This window comes from Furipterus horrens, unplaced genomic scaffold (assembly GCF_987537825.1).
Source record: "Furipterus horrens unplaced genomic scaffold, mFurHor1.1.pri manual_scaffold_3, whole genome shotgun sequence".
Lineage (NCBI taxonomy): Eukaryota > Metazoa > Chordata > Mammalia > Chiroptera > Furipteridae > Furipterus > Furipterus horrens.
The window spans coordinates 38,059,204-38,079,079 of NW_028327173.1; the positions used below are offsets into that span (position 1 = coordinate 38,059,204).

Below are 19,876 nucleotides of genomic sequence, written 5' to 3' on the forward strand. Positions count from 1 at the left end.
TTCTTCTAGAGAACTATAACTCAAGGATGCACTTCAGTGCAAGGGAGGCTGGGAAATGTAGTCCAGCAGTGCCCAAGCAAAGGAGAAATGGATTTTAGTGGATAGCTAGTAGTCTCCATCAGTTTGTAGGTGAGGGGATAGTCTTAATAGGTTAACTTGCCAAAATTTGTTAGGCCACAACCTGGTGACAAAGCCAGGACTGTAGCCCACAGCTCCTGACAACCATGTCTGGAGCCACCAGCCTCTCACCATCTCACCAGGCCTCTTTTCTGGTCTCCTGGCTTCTGTCCTTCCCACTGCAGTCTGTTCGCCACCTCGCAGATGGGAGATTCTGCTAACATCTAAGCCAGCTCACATTTTGACCAGCGATAGAAAATCACCCATGACCCCACCGCCCTAACAAACCTGTCGCTTCCCCCATGCTGTCTTTCAGACCTTGTTCAGGTTCAGAGGGAAACTGACCTGGTGCATGGCAGAGCCTGCACTTGAGCCAAATCTGATTCCACACTGTGGTCCCCAGAGCAAGAAACAACAAAGGCTACTTTCCAGGTCACACTTTTATTTTTACAGAAGCGGCAGCCACACAGCCGCAGGGACACGAACAATTCTGGACAGTAGGCATAGTGCCTGCGGTTGCAAGAGCCTGCTCCTTGGACCCCATGATCAAGGAGGAGAAAAAAAATCACACAACATCCCCATCCCTCCCTTCCTGTTTCGTAATACCCAATGAAACAATGCATCCTTCCAGCAAAAGAAACTCGCTATAATTGCTTTTACAGAAAACCCTCATACAGCCAAGAAACTCATGGCTCTGGAGGGAGAGGCCTAGTCTTTTACTTTCCATACACTGCCCCCTGCCCCCCAGTGTGAAGTTCAACGTCGTCTGAAACCACCACGAGGTTGGACGGTGAAGGGACTGGCTACAAGAAAAAGCCGACAGCTCACCGTGCTTGGAAGACTGCCCTTTCCAGGCAACATATTATTGGAGCAAAACGTAACCCGAGGCTGGTACAATCCCAAGAACGTCCCTTCCAAGCCTCAGGTTGCAGGTGAGGTCTGCGAAGGACAGGATTTTGGTTTGTGGGGCTAAAGACAACAGAGGCTGCTGGCCTCTCTGGCCCCCTCCCAGTGGCTTTGGGATGGAGGCCCCACTGGTGAAATGGAGCCTTGACTTTTGGGTTAATCTGCCCGGATTAACCACTCCTCTACAGCAAGTAGGATCATCGGTTTAACCCCGAGCGGGAAGCACACAGGCCCACTATGAGAACTGATGCCAGAATTCATGTGCTTTGCATACAAGCTAGAGAATGAGGTTTCTTATATTTTTCCTATGCCCTCTCCAGAGGCCAAATGGGAAGGGGGTTCCTCTGCCTCCTGAGTGCCATGAATGCATACTTCGCAGCGTGCCGAGCCCTGAGTGGGGTGGGTGAGCATGTCATCAAAGTGTGACTCTATGAGGGCTCTGGCAACCTGCAGTGACCACACTGCCACTTCCTGCAAGCCTTCCTGAAAATGCGGTGAGAGCAGACCACCACCAGATATCCGCTTGATCATTTATTTTTCCTGATTTTCCACATAGATGAGGCTTCCCATGGGTTTTGCAACCGTGGGGGCTAAGACAGCCATGCACTTCTATAACAGAACGGCCCCAGGGAGGTCTTGCCTGTAACTGACCCGACAGATGAGCAAAAACTGTAGTTCGGAGGAGAGCATGACCTACCCACAGTAGCAGAGCTCATTGACAACACTTCAGGGGCTGAAACCCGGGTCCCCTGACTCCTGGTACAGTGTGCTCTCTCTCTCAGAAGGTCACTGCCTGGCACAGCTCGCTTAATTCAAGCTTCCCTTACAGGACACAATTCCTTCTCAGACTCCGGGTCCTTAGCTGAGGCTGGGCATTTCTTCCGATGGCGTTGCATAAACGACCAAGCTTTCATAAGTGGGGAAGGACCTAGGGAGGGTCCCTTCCCTCTGGAACGGAAATGGAGCTAACTTTTCTCTGAGCTTAGGATTTATAAGGCACTGAAATTAACTACAGCTGGGGGAGGGGGAGTGAAGGATGAAAAGGGGATGAGTGGTTGGAGAAATCAAACTGACGTTCTATTCTGTCAGCCCCATGGCGATGGCAATGGAACCTAACAATAGCAGGCTCCATTTTCCTGCGGGTGAAGTCCCCCTCACCCCTGATGCCACAGAGCAGCATGAACGCACCCCACCATAACTAAGCGGGTTCTTGGGACAAGAGACATTGAGGGTTAGAAAGCCAAGGATGAGCCCAGACCCTCTGGATCCAATTCAGAGCAGAAACCACTTATTCCAGCTGGGTGCATGTTCCAGGCCTAGGCTGGGGACAGGATTCAACCCTGAAATGTCTTCCCAGGGACATGGTCCTCTAGGAATAGACTCGGTGATGGCTGTGGGGGTTGGGGTACATGCAAGCCTGAGTGTGAAGGGGGGAGGGACAGGACATCATCACCAAGGACGGCAGAGAAAGCTTTAGGATTGGACCTGGCTTTGGCACAGCACGTCTTGGGCCCATCTGCCTGCCCATCTGTTGCCCTCCTGAGACCCCAGGGATGGAGAGGACCCTCCCTTTCCCCCATGAGGAGCAATTCTGGCTGACTGGAGCAATGGCAGTGCGACTCCAGGACATGCTTTCATCATTCTAGCCAAGCCTGTGCCCAGGTGGCCTAACATGGAGCCTTTAGTACTCAACCACCGAATCCAAAGCACTTCGGTCAGTTGTGTTGCTCACAGCCTGTAGGCTGATACTGTTACCCCTGTCAACAGATGAAGAGCTGGGCTCAGAGGGGCTGAGTGACTCACACAGAGTGACACAGCTAATGAGTGGCTGAACTGGGAACTGGACTCAGGTTCATCTGACTACAAATCCCATGTCCTTCCCTCTGCACTGGGCGGCCCCTAGAAGCTGGGAGCAGTCCGTTGGGACTGTCTGCGTGGGATGTCTGGAGGAGTTTGTTTCTGAAAAGGTGGATCTGGGAGAGCAGCCAAGCTTGAGTGAAGGGAAGATGCCTCCTGGCCCTGGGGACAGTGTTCACGCACACGTCTGTCTCTTTGTAGGCGGGCTCAGGCTCAATGCCTGGCGGCCTTGCAGATCTTGTCATACACCTCAGGGAAGGCGTCCTGGCAATTGAGCTGCTCCCGCAATTTGTGGTACAGGGAGCCGTCAAACATCTCCCAGAACTCCTCGCGGTCCATGTAGCAGTCGGCATACAGCATCTGGAACCTGCAGAGCAAAGATGGGGGTGAGGACATAGGGAGGTGATGTCAGTGGGACAGGGAGGGAGAGGGGAGGGGAGGAGAGAGAACCCCAACTGCCATTATGTGTAGCATGCTTTGCAGTGGCAGGAGGCACTTTTGGAGGACTTCTCTTGTTTAGGCCCCTAGTGACCTAGTAGCGGAGGGTGGAGTGGGAATTCTTATCCCCATGTTGCAGGTGGGAAATCGAGGCTCAGGGTATTAAGTGGCCTGGCAGTGGGAGCAAAGTCAGGAGGAGAACTCAGACTGCTGACTTCTCCCTTGTGTCCCGAACACTGCCTCCCTGATGGGGCCGCTAACTGCCTTCCTTTTCATTTTTTTCTGATGTTCGATTAACTGTGCATATTGGAAGTATACAACTTGCTAAGTTTGACATATGTATACAACCTCAGTTGAGATGACCACAACGACCTCCCAAACAGTCCTTAAGCCCCAGTGTTATCACCTTCTATCAGCCCGGGCAGGTCTGTTTTCTGTCATGGATTTTGGGCTTTTATACATGGAAACATCAGTACTCCTCTCTTCTGGCTTCTATCAATCAGCAGTTTTTCTGAGATCTGTCTGCGTTACGTAGATCAGTAGCTTGTTCCAGGCCATTTTCTGAGCACTGCTCTCCCCAGGCCTCTCAGCAGCTCTCACAGGCATGAATCCCTCCCTCCTTAGCTTTGGTCTTCTAACCTGGAGTGGCAGCCCCTGAACATACGGCAAACCACCCTATCATCTGCCCTGGGGCAAGCAGCTGTGGGGGTGCAGGTGCGCTGCCTGGAGGAGGGGGATGCAGCGAGAAGAGGGTCAGAAGCCTGGTGCTCCCTCCTCCTTACCTTTCACAGGGTACTTCCTGAAGCAGAGGCTGCCAAGGTGACAGGGTCCTGAAGCAACCGGCTGGCCTGGCTCCAGAGCTGGCCACCTGGGCCCCCTCCCTGCACCCTTGTGCAGCAGTCCCCTGGGGCTGGCAGCAGAAGGGCTGTGCCATGCTCTGAGCTACTCACCCATGCACGCTTCGGACAAACTTCTCCAACTGCCTCATGCAGGACCTGGCTTCAAAGTGCTTCACGCGTGGCTCCCCGTAAGCTCCAATGTCTACGTAGAGCTCGGCCTCGTCTCCCTTGGGGTGTACCAGGCCTGGCTGACTGGGCAGGATGAACGGGCACAGCCAGATGGGGTAGACCTGGGTGGACCAGGGAGGAGGGTGTTGGTACTTTTTCTCCAACAGGTGGCAGGCCCATAGCTGGCCCACCCCACGCCTACTCATAGAAAGGCGTGCAACACTCTCATGGGGCCCTTCCTCTGGCTACCCACAGCTTCACCCTCACCCCCAAGCCCTGGTGGAAAGCACCCAACTCCACCACACTAGAGGACACAATCTGAGCAGTTCACAGAAGTGCTCTTCTCTGGGCCTTATGACTTCCCTCCCATCAGGACCATAGCTGAGCAGGTCCATTTTGCAGTGGGGAAACTGAGGCCCAGAGGTCTGGTATGCCCAAGGTCAGTCCCATGGTTCACGGAGAGAACCGTGGGTTCCACGAGATGGCTCTCTTCTGGCCCTCCCTGCCCCACTTACATGGATGTCATTGTGGAAGGTGTACAGGGCCTGCTCCAGGCACTTCATGGGCACCAGCATGTCCTGTACCACATGGTGCTGCTCGTACAGCTTGCGCAGGGTTTCGCCCTGTGTCAGCTTCAGGAGGGAGATCTTGGGGGGCACCATCCAGCCAAAGAGGTAGCGGAAGATGGGGTTGTTGCCGAAGGGGATGATGTCCTGAAAGACAAAGTTTGAAGATGGGGAGAAGGAACCAACAGGGGCTGAGTGTCTCTGCGCCAGGGGCCAGGTCCTCGTTCAGCACTTGACACGTATGACAGGGTCCACCCCTCTTATTTGGAGGGTCATGATGGTACCCAGGATTTTTACCCAGTTGGATTAGGGTTTGATTCTCTGCTCTGGAATTCAGCAGCTGTGATGACCTTGGGCTAGTTACTTAACCTCTCTGAATTCAAGTTTCCTTATCTATAAAATGGGACTTCTGAGAATAGTGACTTCATACCAAATGCAAGGCATTCAGCCCAGTGCCTGGAGCAAAGTAAGTAGCTATAACTGCTGTTCTAGTTGTTGCTCACCTTTCAAGGTCAAGCTCAATGCCTGCCTTCAACCCTGAACAAGACTAGCCATTTCTTCTTCGTGTTCCTGTGGCCCTTACAGCGCCACCCCACCTGCCTACTCCAGTTGGTCTCCCTAGAAAGCCCCCTGAGCAGAGGCTGCTCTTCCTTATCTGTTCCTCAAATCGCCATGAGAAAGCCACCTCACCCAGCACCACTGCCTTCCAGAGACACCCTGTGCTCCCACCAGCTCGCAATCCTGCCCACCAGCCACAGTGAAGATCTGCTCCCGTCTGCTGTCTCCCTGAGGGTCACCAGTGTCTTCCCGATACCCTCTTCTCACAGCTCCTGAGCCCGATGTCAAGGACATCCTTTCATTCATTAGACAATTATGAGGTACCCATGAGGTCAGGTATAGGTTCTGTGCTGGGCACTGGGGACACTAAGATAACAGACATGGTTCTTGTCTTCAGGTGTGGAAGACAGGCCACGGGACTACAGTATGGAAAGAGCTGGGACAAAGACATGCGGAGGCAGCTTATAAAAGGGTCCCCGTCGGACTACGGATCAGGGGAGGCTGCCCATAGAAGCCACCAGGCGAGTCCTCCCCTCCACTCCCCTAGAATCACCTCTCTGATTGCCAGACCACACCCATGGAGGAGGGACTGTCTGCTCTCTTCTCTGTTGGCTTCCGGCACCTACACCGATGCCTGGCACACAACAAGGGGACAATACATTGCAATACATTGTTTCCTTGGTTGTTTTTGGAAAAAGCCACACATGCCCACAGCAGAAATTCCAACAATCCAAATTGTTAAGGCTCCTTTCACAACTCTGACCCCTCTTTCCTGTCCCTAAGGCAATCATTTTTAGGAATTATTGGTGTACCTTCTAGAGACATTTGATGTAGCCATGAGCAGTGCAGTGTGACAGGATTGCTGGTGGGAAATGGGGGTAAGCAGGCCTGGGTCACCCTGATAAAGAACTGGCTCCAGCTGTTGGTGAAAGCAGCACCAGCTGTTAGACCGGTGGAGTCAGAGCAGACCTTGGTTTGGCAACCTCAATACTTGAGTAAAGAATTAGAGCCAAGACTCAAATTGTAAGAGAAAAAAAAATAGTATAAAAAAATCTTTTTTAAAAAAGAGAGTTTATTTAGAAAGTCACAGAAATAGCAGTGAGATGTAGAAGAAGTGGGCTCAGGAAACAAGTTACAGAGACAAGAGGAGAGCCCTTGAAGCTTAGGAGGGAGACGCAGGGAAAATGCACCTGGGGGAAGCAGGTGCCAAAAGGCTGGGCGTACTCCATAGGGAGAGGCAATGGGATTCTTTGTCTTGAAGGCTTTTATCTGCTCTCCAAAGGCAGGGATTTCAGGGGAGGACCTGGGATGATCTCAATGCAACATTCATCAGCTTCCCAGGTATGTCCCCTCAAGGTCCTGTTTTCCATTGATTGGTTGGTGCTAGGGGAGGGGGGTCATTAGTCAATGTTTCTGGTCTTGATTTCAGCCCCAGAGTTGGTCCATCTGGTTTTGCTACTTTTCTGAGCCTGGAGCTAAAATACAACTGAGGCCTAGATGTTGTCTCTAGGACTTCATGCTTAAGGGAGTGGTCATGCCAGGGCTTGTATGGCAGTCGTGTGAGGCTATTTTCCAGCCCCCTTGTTCCTCCTCTAAGGGGGGTCTACCACATGACTATCAACAAGCCAGGGAAGGAAAAATCAGGGGAGAGTCTGAAAGGCCTAACCACCGATATGAATGGTCAGGGTCAAACCCACATGACCAGTGGTATGCTGGGGATGAGATCCTCGTTTTCCTAGTTTTGCTCATTGCGAGGCACCCGGGGCTTTCTGTCCCGGTGACTTTCTGTGCTTTGCCCATCCTTGCCCTGCTCATGTCAGTGTAACATCTGCCTGCCTACCACATGACCCGGAGGAGATGGGGAGCAGGTGTTACACAGAAAACCACAGGCTCAAAATGATGTCACTTGTGCTGGAAGTCCCTGATACATAACCAAGATTTAATACCGTATCTAACTGCAGCTTCCACCCTCCCCAGAAACATTAAATCTTAATCGATCAGTATGAAATTTTCTGGTCAAGCACCAGTAAGGTAACCTGTCACCTGGGCCCTCTCCATCCCCACAGAAAGAAGAGGCAGTCTGCATAATAAAAAGCCTTCCCTTCTCACTCCCCAAAGAAAATAATCTTTTCTTTCCTTTCTCTACCCTGCTTCCTATAAAACTTTCCTAATAAGATCCCCTACCTTCCCCTAAGAGAAGAGGACTTTGCCTGAAATAATCAACTCTTTTAACGTCTTAGTCTTACCCTCTTTCTGCCCATAAAAACCTTCCATTTTGTTCAACCCCCAGGAGCTCTCTTCCGGTTGCTAGATGGGATGCAACTGATTCACAAACTGCTTAATAAAGCCAATTAGACCTTTAAATTTACTCAGTTGAAATTTGTCTTTTAACACAGGAGATGTGCTCAGCTTTGTATTTTGGAGGGTGATTCTGGAAGCTGCTATTTAAAAATGGCTTGAAAAGGCCCAACTTTTTCTAGCACCCCGACCACCCAGTTGTAGCGCTGCCCCAATCCCAGCCTCCGACAGAGCCACGTGACTTCTCACATCATTGTGCTTGGAAGAGCCAAATGCTCACCGAATTTTGAGCCCCACGAACTGTTACCTGGGTTACCTTGCCCCCCCCTTCCCCCCGTCCCCTGAAAGATAGGGACACTAAATGGGAGGTTGTTGGGAAGTGCCAATATTTCAGATGTGGAGCAGCTAGGGCTGGTGCTGCAGGAGGTGCTGCCTGCTGGGCCCTGAGAGGCCCCACCAGCTTCTGGCTGCTCCTCTGTAGGGAAGCCCATGAGTATGGGGGAAAGTAGCCTTGAATTATCTCTGGAAAAATGGTTGTTCTAGCTTGTGGACTTTCAACACCCACTAGCTGGGGTCTGCTGAGCCTCGGGAGAATCCAACCTGCTCCCGAGGCATTTAGAATCCAGTCACAGCATTAAGGCCACGGGAGCAGACAGTCTGGTCTGGCCAAGGAGCTGGGAGTCCTCCTGAGGGAGGCAGCATTTGAACTGGACCTTGAAGGACGGATAGGATCTCTTAGGGAGAAAAAAAAGGTAATTTTTTTCCCTTATAAAAGCGATACAAAAAAGATATGGGAAAATTCAGAAAAATGGAAAAAGGAAGTTATCATGATTTTAAATTAAAAAGATAGCCTCACCAGTTATAACTTGTTTTGATTTTATCAAATATTTTTCCTTTCTTTTTCAATGCACATTTATTGATACTCTGTTTTGCTTTCTTGGTGGGTGTCTTAGTTTCCAATTGTTGCTGTAATGAATTACCACAAATTCAGTAACTTAAACAATATGCTTATTGTCTTCTATTTCTGGAGGTCAGAAGTCTGAAATAGATTTCACAGGGCTAAAATCAACATATTGGTAAAGCTGAGTTCCTGCTGGAGACTTAGGGGAGAATCCACTTCCTGGACTATTCTAGCTTCTAGAGTCTGTCTGCACTTCTTGGCTCATGACCTCATTGTGTTAACAGGCATTGAGGTTCTTGGATTCTCCAAGACAGAAATTGAGAGGAAAACCCAGAGAGATTTCCAGACAGATTTTATTAAGCTTATGCTTGAGCACAAGGGAGACAGCACAGAGGAAAGGAAGGCCCTCTGAACTGGCTGGGGGGCTGGTTCTGCTTGGCTGCTTTTATGAGCTGGGGACAAAGCAGACTTGTGTGAAAAGATGGGCTTGTGAGGGGTTTGGGAGTGGAATTTTCCATGTTAGGATGGGGCTATTTCCTCTTTCGGCTGGGTTGCTTGGCAGCTATCATGGAGGGCTTCCTGGAGAAGATACCATTGGGTTTTGAAGGATGAGTGAAGTGGGGAAAATTGGGAGGGAAAGAACATTCTGTATGGAGGGGAGGGAAAGAACATTCTGTATGGAGGGAACATCATGAGAAAAGACAAGAGGCAAGAAACATCACTGTGAGTCTGGGGGAACCACTGTGTTGCTAAAGCAGAAATTGTACAGGAGGAAATGGTAGGGGATGAGACCGGGGAAAAATTCCAGCAGTATAATGGATTATAAACACTGAAAAAAGCTCACAATTGAAAACAAGTGAAATGCTGAATAAATTAAAAATACTCTTTTAAGCATAACTCTAAACTGGTGTGATAGTAAAGAATCCACAAGACCAAAAACTGACATGAACGCTGGAACCCTGAGAGGGAAGCAATTGTTAAGGCTGACTTTTGTCCTGAGGAATTTTGCTTCCATTATGATGGCTACACAGGTGATGATGACAAGAGCTTAAGCCTAGGACCCCCTCCCAAAGGGGAATTCTAGTGGGACACACCTTCATGGAATGGTACCCCAAAGGCTGCACCCTTGCAAGAATCAAAGAGAAATAAAACCACTGACCTGTTTTGATATTTGCACTTGGTGGGACAAAATATTCCTCTGAAAATGAATAACCACAAGCTGTCCCTCACACATATGTATTTGGGGGACATATATATTTGGTCCAAATTCATACGGTCTGGGTGGTCCCCAAACTCCAAATGGTGAAATTTAAAGTACGTGGTACCCTAAGGTGAGGAGCAGAAGCAAAAAGAAGCTTCCTCAAGAGGATCATAGTTGCACCCAGACCTTAAAGAATTCCCAGGCAGCCCTGGCTGGAGTGGCTCAGTGATTGAGCAGTAGCCTGCGAACCAAAGTGTTGCCAGCTTGATTGCCAGTCAGGGCACATGCCTGGTTGAGGGCGAGGTCCCCACTTGGGGGTGTGCAAGAGACAACCACACATTGATGTTTCTCTCCCTCTCTTTCTCCCTCCCTTTCCCTCTCTCTAAAAATAAATAAATAAAATCTTAAAAAAAAAAAAAAAGAATATTTCCAGACAAATTTCCAATAGACCCAAAACTCGTAAGGAAATAAGGCACCATGAGTGAAAACTGACAGAAAGAGTACACAGCAGACTCAGGCTCACAAAATCTTTAGAATTCAAAATTATCAGACATGGATTCATATGTTTAATGTTTTAAAGATAAAAAATAACTTGAAAATATGAACAAACAACAGTAGGATATATAGAATGACCAAGCAAATTTGAGAAGGAGCCAAACAGAACTTCTATAAATGAAAGATAGAATTAAAATAAAAAAATCCACTGGGAAGGCTTAAGATTAGACACAGCTGATTAGCAAATCAGATAAGATCTGAAACTGTTATTCAGAAATTAGTGTAGAGAAACAACAAAGAACAAAACAGACAAAAACAAAAAAAAACCAAAAAAAAAAAAACCACACAAAAAAACGAATAGAGCTGGGAATACTACGGAGGTTAAGACAGAGAGAGGTAACCTGAATCTAATCAGAGCTGCAGAGGAAGAGCAAAGAAAGATGAAGAAAAGGCAATATTTTCCAACATTTCTGTAAATTTTTCAAAACCATTCATGAGCACCAATCTCTAGATTTAGGAATCACAATGAATCTCAAGTAGGAAAAGAAAAAAAAGTTCATAACTATATATGTCATAGTAAAATTGCAGAACACTAAAGTAAAAGACCTTAGAAGCAGCCAGAAATGCAGATTAACCCACCCAAAACCTGGCAGACTACCTTCTCAATGGCATCAATGGGAGCCAGAGGAAATGCAGCATTAACTTTGATGTGATAAAATAAAATAAGAGACATCTCAGTATCCTACATTCAGTGTAAATATTTTAAAAATGAAGATTAAATAAAGATTTTTTTTTTTTGCAAACAAAAACTAAAAAAGCTTACTACTAACAAACTCTCATTAAAGAATTTATAAAAGCTATTCTTTAGGCAGAAGGAAACAAATCCCAGATAAAAGCCTGAGATTCAATTTAAAAAATGGTCAATCAAAAACTTAGTAAATGCAAAGGGTTTTAGGAGTTCAGGGAAAAAAAGTCAGCGAAGATATTAATGAGATGTTGGTTAAATCTAAACAAATATTCATTGCCTAAAACAATGATGTCTAATTGATAGGGTTTAAAAAACAAAACAGAAATAAAATAAAGAATAATGTATATAAAGAAAAGAAATAAACTAAAAAAGCAAAAAAGGAAGCCCAGTAAAACAAAAAAAAGTTAAAAAAATAATATATAAGTTAGGAGGTGGCTGATTGAAGTTAGGTTTTTCTATGGTCCTTGTGTTCCTTATTTTTGATTTTTCTGAAGGAGGATAACAGTATTACTTAATTTTACACTTTGCTTTATGAGGTATGCATGTTAAAATGGCTAAAGTAACCCTAAAGGATAGATATAGAATATGGAACTTTCAATGACATAGAAAAGGGGGAAAAAGGGAATGAAAAAGATGGCAAATGTGGTAATCCTAAAGAAAGTAAAAGAGGAGAAAAATAAGATAACAATAAGGAGAGTCTACCTCTGGCAATGCCAATGTGGCTCCTATCAGAGCAACCCTCCTAGAGATATGAATTCTGAACAAAATATACAAAACAACTACCTAAAGCCTCCAGAAAGAGCTCAAAATCAGGAAGGATGTAGAGGGGAGCCAACATTGAAAAGAAGGAAGAGCTTCTACATGCAAAAATATGTACAATCTTACAAACATAATATTGAACCAAAGAAGCCAAAAACTTAAAAGGGTGTTGCTGTGTAATTCTATGTGTATAAGTCAAAAGCAGACAAATCTAGAGTGGTGTTGGAAGTCAAGATCTGGTACCCTCTGTGGGGGATGGGAACTGGCAGGTTTCTGGGGTTGTGAGCAGCAATGGTTTGTTTTCTAGATCTGGGTGCTGGTTTCATGGGTGTCCTCGCTCAGTGAAAATGCATCAGCATTGAGAGTACACTCAATTTCCTATATCTGTACGATGCTTCAGCATACAATTTTTAAAAATCAAAAAGGGAGCATGAACAATGTGGACAGGCAGACAGAGGATGACTGAAAAGGGGCCTCAAAGCCAGAGTGAAGAGCTTGCATGTGACCCTGCAGGCATGGAGACACTGAAGGGGTTAAGGGGGCATTGAGCTGTCAGGGAAGCTGCTTAGCTGCAGGAGCAACGTGGCTAGCAGAGGGGAGAGCCTGCCTTGTGGGACATTATTGAGAAGAGTGGCCGGAGAAGAGCGGGTCTAATGATGAGGACCGAAGCCAGGCTAGAGGGTGTGGGGCTGGAGGAACAGGAGAGATTTGGACGTAAAATTGAAAGAACTGTAACTGCACAGGAACCTTATTTTCTTTAATCTGGCCTTTTATTTTATTTTATTTTTTCCTTTGACCCAAGCTGGCCTCACCCACCTCCCTCCTCCTTGCTTAATCATTAATCCCTCAGGACAATGAGGTTCTGGTCAGCCTCCAGTAGTCCTGGGCCTATTGACTACAGAGTTTTCAATCAAACTAAAGACAATATTTTGGCCTCAGTTGTGTTTTAGCTCCAGACCCAGAGAAGGCAGAACAATCCCACGGAACAAATCCTTGTGAAATTGGACAGAACGACTCCATGGCCAACCTGAGGACCAGATGCAATGATCAATTACCCCCCTACTCTAGCTCTAATCAATCAGTAGAGACCACGACCCTAACTCCTTTAGTAACCATGATTAATGATTTTTTCCCTATATAATTCATCCCCCTGGAAGCTATCGGGGAGCCAGGTCTTTGAGCATTAGCTACCTGTGACTCCGGGCATGGCGCCATCGCCTTAATAAATCCTTACTTTCTTGGCTGCAAACTCCTGTTAGTGTCTTATTGGGCTTTGATGTGTGCAGGCAAATGGACCCCTTGAGTCTGGTAACAGGACTTGGTGGTTAATTAGATGCATGAGACCAGGTGAGGAGAGGGAGGAGTCAAAGAGGGTTCTGGGGAGAGGCTGGTCACTGCAGCGAGCGAGCAGGGGCTGAGGGGCTGAGTGAGGGGCCGCTGGGAGAAGCAATGAACTGGAAGGAAGGATTTTTGCTAAGAGAAAACTTAGCCATGTTCACAGGCCACAGGGAAGAAGCAAATAGAGAAAGAACTGGGACAACACAGTCCCCTGAAGCAGCAGGAGGGAACGAGAGGTGCAGGGCAGATACGAGGTGGACAGGAGAAAATTCACTATGGTGGATGAGAAAAGGGGTTCTATGGAAAGTAACCTCATGGGGAGATTTGATCATAAACTCCTAACTGGGCAGGTCACTGGGTAGTCACACCCCAGGCATGTAAATTTTTACAATTAGTGAAAGCTTTATCTTTGCTTTGAGCAAACCCTGTCCATGTCTTCTGTGCATCTGGGTCAGCAATTTTCAACCTTTTTCATATCATGGCATGCAGAAACTAGCTATTGAATTTATATGGCACACGAAAAAAGTGTTTTTTGCTGATCTGACAAAAAAAAAAGAGTAAATTTTGATTCATTCACACTGGTTGGCTATTGTGTTGGTCATTGCCATATTTTAATTTGCCAATCTAAGGGGAAAGAGGTCAGTACCCCTGACTAAATAGTCAGGTATTGCATATTTTAAAAATTCTTGCAACACACTGGTTGAAAAATCGCTGATCTAGGTTAACACACCTCCGAAATGCCTCTTTTGAGACCCCTCCTTCTAAATGTGAGGACCACTGTAAACGCATGAGAGAAACTTGCTCCCAAGCATATGTTGTCAGTTTGGGCTCAAATAAACTCATATAAATTTTCTACAGGTTTGGATGTTTCTTACATTCATCCACACTCTCAGGCGCTGAGGTGCCTGTGGTGGGGACCGCGTGGGATGAGGTGGATTTCTGGACTGAAGATCTCAGAATGTCACATGACTTACCCACACTATCCTGAGATTTCATGACCTAAGTAAATGGGAATGTAGCTTAGCGGACAGTTTCCTTCCTGTTTTGGAAGTGGTGCCCCATGACATTTTTCTATCTAGTCACTGGTTATCTTAATAGCTTAGTTATTGCTCATCCTTTAAAAAGCTTTTTCTTATCGTAGAATATAGGTTTCATTTCTGAATCTCCTGGCCCACCCTCATTCCCATCCTGCTCCACTGTTATCTACGCCTGGTGTGGGGAGGCAGGGTGGCGTAGGAGGAAGATAAGGTGCCCGGGCAGTGTCCTCGCTCTTGACTCTGGGCCAGTCTTTTCCCTCTGTGGGTCTGTTACCTCATCACAGACTATTTGATTGCAAAGTCCTTTGCCCACACACTATGCATGGGGCTCCACCTCAGGTCTGCTGCACCCCAAACTGCAATGTTCCTTAGAACCAGGCTGCCACCCCAAGATAAACAGAGGCATAAAGCCAGTGGGGCTTTTATGGGGAGGCTTGAGCACAGGGCAAGGAACTTTGTCTTCATTTGAGTGAGGTCATTGCCAGGCAGTGGTGGAGGGTCTGAAGACAGATCCTTCTTTTGGAAGTGTTACTGGTGGTGTTGGAAGCAAAATTGGACCTTGGCTCTTGGTTTCCGTGAAGAATCCTGAGCCAAGAACTCAAATGATAAGAGGAAGTTTATTTAGAAAGTTACAGAGGTAGTAGAAGTGAGCCAGCTGGGTTGCACAGGCTCAGGAAACAAGTTACAGAAGCAAAAGAAGGACCCTTGGAGCTTAGGAGAGGGAAAGGCAAAGGTACGGTACCTGAGGGGTGTGAGAAAGGCTCACAATAAAACACCGGGACGCAGGACTTCAGCAGCTAAGTGAGGCAGTTATTCACGAGTCTGCAGAGTCGGGTGCAAAGCCAGCCAGGAGCCTGTGCATGCGAAGTAGACAAAGAAAACTGGTTTTATAGGAATGCGATTAGCTCCCCTCCCTCACGCGATTAGCTCCCCCTCCCCTCTCCTCTCCATTACTGGTTAATCTGGGTTCACAATCTAATGCAATTAACTACTAAACTCAGGGTGTGATTAATTAAGGATAATCTACTTATAGGTCTCTCTCCAACTTCTTTGCAGTTATCTAGCTACATCTTCCTATTTCTCTGTGTTTGCTGATGACAATCTTCCTCCTTTTGATCCCAGAGATAGGTGTGAGGAGCTGCGGAATGTCATTTCCTCTCTCTTTTTTCATGATTCATCTGTTAATTATCTCCTACTGGTTTGAGAGTCACTGGCTTCTTATCCCTTACAGGGGGAAGATGAGGGAAAAGGAAAAGGCCTGGGCCACTCAGCAGTGGGAGAGTGTGTGCTGGGTCCTTCCTCTTGAGGGTTTTAAAGGCTGGGAGATTTGGGGGAGGTCTAGGGGAGATCTCAATAGAATGTTCATTAGCTTTCTGCTGAGGAGCCAACATGAGATTTATTCCCCTGACTTCATCTGTCCTTGGCTGTGGTTGGCACTAATTGGATTTCTATTATCTATCTGCGTGAGTAGGGTGATTTAAGTTATTTATCCTCTGGTTAGGGAACAAAAGATTTCACGATTTACCAGATGATTGTAAACTGCTTGGTCATTTAACTATCTCAGTTTGCGTATGCCACTTGTCCTGGTCTATAAGCCTGTCTCAGAAGAACACTTAACTGCTTTTAACTGCCGCGTTGGCATGAGCAAGAGCCCCATTGGCTGGGAACTCCTGTGTCATCATGTCGACCTCACAAAGACTGTAGCACTAGCCTGGGCTTGGGGGAACCTAGGTAACCTGAGAGGTGGTTCTAGAGACATCCCAGGAGTGGGGGCAGCCTTCACAGCCTTCACAAGGCAGTTACGGTTTTGACCCCACCCTTCCTGGGTAAAAGTCTCTCTCCTGAGATTTTAATTCGACAGTTGGAACTTCATACCTTTGTCTTAAAGCTGAATTTTCTGTGACCACGTGGCTACTCCAGATGGAGGTAACACATTGAACTTTACACCAGCAACTTAAAGCTCACGGAGAAAATTTTGTGAGTGTGGTGGGTGGGAGTTGGGGGCAGGTGAGGGGGAAGAGAGTGAGAAGAAGACTCAAGGAGGCAGTACCATAGGTTGGGGAACAGAGAAGGCAGACAACCTGGAAGCAAGACTTGGTCTTTTTCTCAAGTCCCCCTGCCCCCACTGTACCCTCAGCCAGGGGGAGGAAGAGATGGTGACCAAACTGGGACCTGGCCCACAACCCAGGCATTTGCCCTGATGGGGAACCGAACTGGTGACCCTTTGGTTTGCAGGCCAGTTGAGAGTGTCTTTTGATGCGCAAGTTTTTGATATTAATGATGTCCAATCTATTTTTCCTCCTGTAGCCTGTGCTTTTGGTATCATATCTAAGGAACTCTTACCAAATCCAAAGTCATGTGATTTACTCCCATATTTCCTCCTGAGAGTTTTATAATTTTAGTTCTTACACGTAGGTCTTTAGTTTATTTTGAGTTAATTTCTGTATGCAGTGTGAGGTAAGGGGCCAAATCTCATTCTTTTTGATGTCAATATCCATTTGTCTCATGACCATTTGTTGGGGAGACTATTTTTTCCCCATTGGCTGGAGTCAGCATTCTTATAAAAAATCAATTGACTATAAATGTGTGGATTTATTTCTAGGCTCTCAGTTTTATTCCACTTGTCTATATGTCTACCCTTAGACCAGTACCACGCTGTTAAATGTAACTTTTAATTTAAATTTTATTTTGTATTGGTTTCAGGTATACAGTTTATGGATTGGACAACCATATACTTTTCGTAGTGTTCCCCTCCGTATTTCCAGGGTCCCACTGACATCATACAGAGTTATCGCGATATCATTGACTGTATTCCTTCTGCTGTACTTTACTTCCTATGACTGTTTTGTAACTACCAATTTGTGTTGAATGCAATTTTAAGAAGATTTTGTGGCTCAGTTTGGAAAATGGTTTATTGGGTGCAGTCCTTAGATTCAGGGACCATTGTCAAGAGGGCAATTCTAACAGCCCCAAGGCAAGAGAGTTTCACTAGGGTCTGGGAGTGGTGACGGAGACGTGGCATGATATTTAGGAGCTTTTTTTTTGGAGCCAGAATGAGCAGAACTTGGCTAAAATGTGATGCAGCAAGTGAGGAAGAATTGTCAAGGATGATACTGTTTCTGGCTTGGATAGTGGAACCAGTTCCTTTGAATGGAAGAAAATAGGATGGTCCAGTTTGGGGAAAGGATAGCAAGTTGTGTTTTGGGTTTTCTAGGTCTGAAAGGTCCTAATGTCAGATGTATGTGTGCACTGGCACATGTGCATGTGCACGCACACTCACATGGGTGCCTCACACATTCCAGGCCCCTACATCTGATAAACGTGTTCTCAGTGAGGAACTGGAAGATCCACTGATTTCGTTTTCCTGAGAGCACCAGCAGGGGGCTGGAAGGGTTCACTGAGGTGGAGAAGACATGACGGGAATCAGTCAATGATTCTCTCAGTCTTGGATAAGATTAGTTGTTCCATGGCCATCCTCTGCCCTCCCCATTTGGGGCCCTGGGGCTTCAGGGCAAAGGCCAAAATGTCAAGACAGTAGTGAGTTCCTTTAGTTCCTCTGGGTCCCACCCAAAGCCATCAAGAACCATCATTTCCCAATGCACAATGACCCTTTAGCAGAGGGTAATGTGGGCTGCGTCAGTCACTGTAGTCAGCTCTGAAGTCTGACTTTTCTGTTGCAGAATAAAGGAGAATCAAAGGAACAGGAGGAAGTTGGGGGAGATCTGCTTTTTTCTCATGAAAGAGGGAGGGTCAGTCAGGGCTGGGACCTGCGGCTTTCTGCCTCTGCCCGTGACTGTGCCTCTGCTGTGTCAGAAGGGCGTAGATTACTCTCTTCGATAGCCCAGACCAGTTAGGCTTTCCAAAATCTTATTCACTGCTTCAGAGGCTTGACCTGATTCATATTTTTTTCCAGGTTGAAAATTCCTCTCTTTGATAACTATGGCATGTGTATGCATGCAAGTGTGTGTGCCCTTGTGTGCGCAGATGAAAGGGGTGATGAAGGGAAGATCCGGGGTTTTTTGGAGCCTGAAGCTTTTCATAATTTTGAGGCACCTCTTTAAGGAAAAGAAGACAAACTTGTGAATGCAACCTTAAGTATAGATCCTTTGTAAAGGGACTTATCAAGCAAGGAGCCCTGGAATTTTCAATTTCATTAGCTTCAGGGTAAAATTGCTTCTGGTGCCAATGGTGAGTGAACCTTTCCTGCTTCTGAGGCAGGACGTGAAGCTGCTTGCTTGGAATGAAAGCTGCTCCCACTGTGCTCTGCCTTACTTTTCCCAGTGCACAACGGGCCTTACTCCCCTTTGTCCACAGTGCCTGGCAGAGAGAAATAGAGCAAATGGCAATGATTTATAGAAAGCAGTAGGTGGGCTATTTGTGTGCAACAACCCTGGGTAGCAGGCTTTGTCTTCCGTATTAGCAATGAGGAGGATGAGGGTCAGAGGGGGAAAGTCTCTTACCCAAGTTCACAAACACTAGTGAGAGGATGAGCTGGGATTTGAACCTGGGATAGCATGACTCCAAATCTACAGCCTTTCCAAAGCCACACTGTAAAGATGCACAGCAAAGTTTGTGGAGTAAGTGATTTAGTAAATGAGTGCCTGAGCGAATAGTAAATGAGTAAGTGATGAAATCAGCTAGTGAAAGAATGGGTGCGGGAATGGAGACGAGATAAAAAGATGAAACAACAAGCTTATTTATGGAACATCTCACGTGTGCCAGGTGCTGTGCTAGACTCTTGTGGATCTTATTGTCTAGTGGAGAAACCAGATATTATGTGCCAAGAAAAGGGAAGTGGACCAGATGCTTTGGGAACTTACAAGTGGACCTCACCTATGTGGGGGACCTGAAGGCTTTTAATATCTGAGCTGAAATCTGAAGTGGTGAAGCTGTAGGTGTTAGCCAGGGCAGAAGGCTGGAGAAAGGGGTGCCCAAATGTGGAAGACCCAGACCTAACCTAGGAGCATGGCTCTTTGAAAAAACTCAGAGGAACTGAGGGATGGTGGAATGGAGTCGGGAAGGGAGTATGGAGGGGCAAGAAGGGTGAAAAGAGAGTTGGGGCCACACACAGAATGGTGCTTTGGGTGTTGCTAAGGGTTGAGAATGTTGTCCTGAAGACAATGGGAAGTTATGGAGGGTAGGCAGACAGTTAGCATAAAGAGGTGGTCTTGGCTGCCCTGAAGGTCAGTGGGGTGGGTGACCTTCCTCTCTTTGAGCTCCACTTCCTTAAGTGTATAATGCAGCAATAATATCTCACTTCGGGACTCTGTATGTATATGCCTGACTTGTAGACTTTGCTCAGTAAGTATTGGAAAAGCCACTCTTCACCTGACTTATCTCCTCCTGTGTCTCCTCCCAGGGGCCCATTCCCGCCTAAGAGCACCATGCATGCAGGTGAGCTGTGGTCTAGGTGTGGGGCGGGGTAGGGTGGGGGGATTAGGGAGGTCAGCCAGCAGTCAGATTGCTGGGTTGAGGCGGGCTGTGTTTTTGACGATTGCCCCAGCTTGTCCTCTACGTAGCCAGCCCCACCCAGAATAGGCAAACCGTTAGGGACGGTGGGCAGCTCTGCCAAGTCTGCTTTGGGAGTCTGGGCCACAGTTCTAGCAAGTTAGGGGTTGGTTGGAAGTGGGGTGACTCATAAGGAAGCTCC

At 47.0% G+C, this 19,876-nt stretch overlaps 1 protein-coding gene across 1 annotated transcript; it reads right to left on the minus strand.

The window, feature by feature from the left end:
* Positions 1-539: 539 nt before the first annotated feature.
* On the minus strand, positions 540-19,593 carry LOC150014953 (delta(24)-sterol reductase-like). Its single transcript, XM_090268273.1, has 6 exons — positions 19,555-19,593; positions 19,060-19,141; positions 17,520-17,623; positions 4,841-5,092; positions 4,269-4,447; positions 540-3,247 (listed from the first exon to the last, which is right to left on the minus strand). Exons 1-6 carry the CDS (start codon positions 19,591-19,593, stop codon positions 3,094-3,096), a joined length of 810 nt encoding a protein of 269 aa, XP_090124399.1. The 3' UTR covers positions 540-3,093.
* Between the last annotated feature and the right edge of the window lie 283 nt (positions 19,594-19,876).

Excerpts from the sequence above, each read along its gene's own strand:
- LOC150014953 (XM_090268273.1), bottom strand. The coding sequence starts at position 19,593 with ATGGGCCCCTGGGAGGAGACACAGGAGGAGATAAGTCAG. Across the intron at positions 19,142-19,554 it reads CACAGGAGGAGATAAGTCAG|CCTTCTGCCCTGGCTAACAC; the intron begins GTGAAGAGTGGC and ends CCCTTTCTCCAG. Across the intron at positions 5,093-17,519 it reads GATGTAGGGGCCTGGAATGT|AGACACTCAGCCCCTGTTGG; the intron begins GTGAGGCACCCA and ends CCCCTGGCGCAG.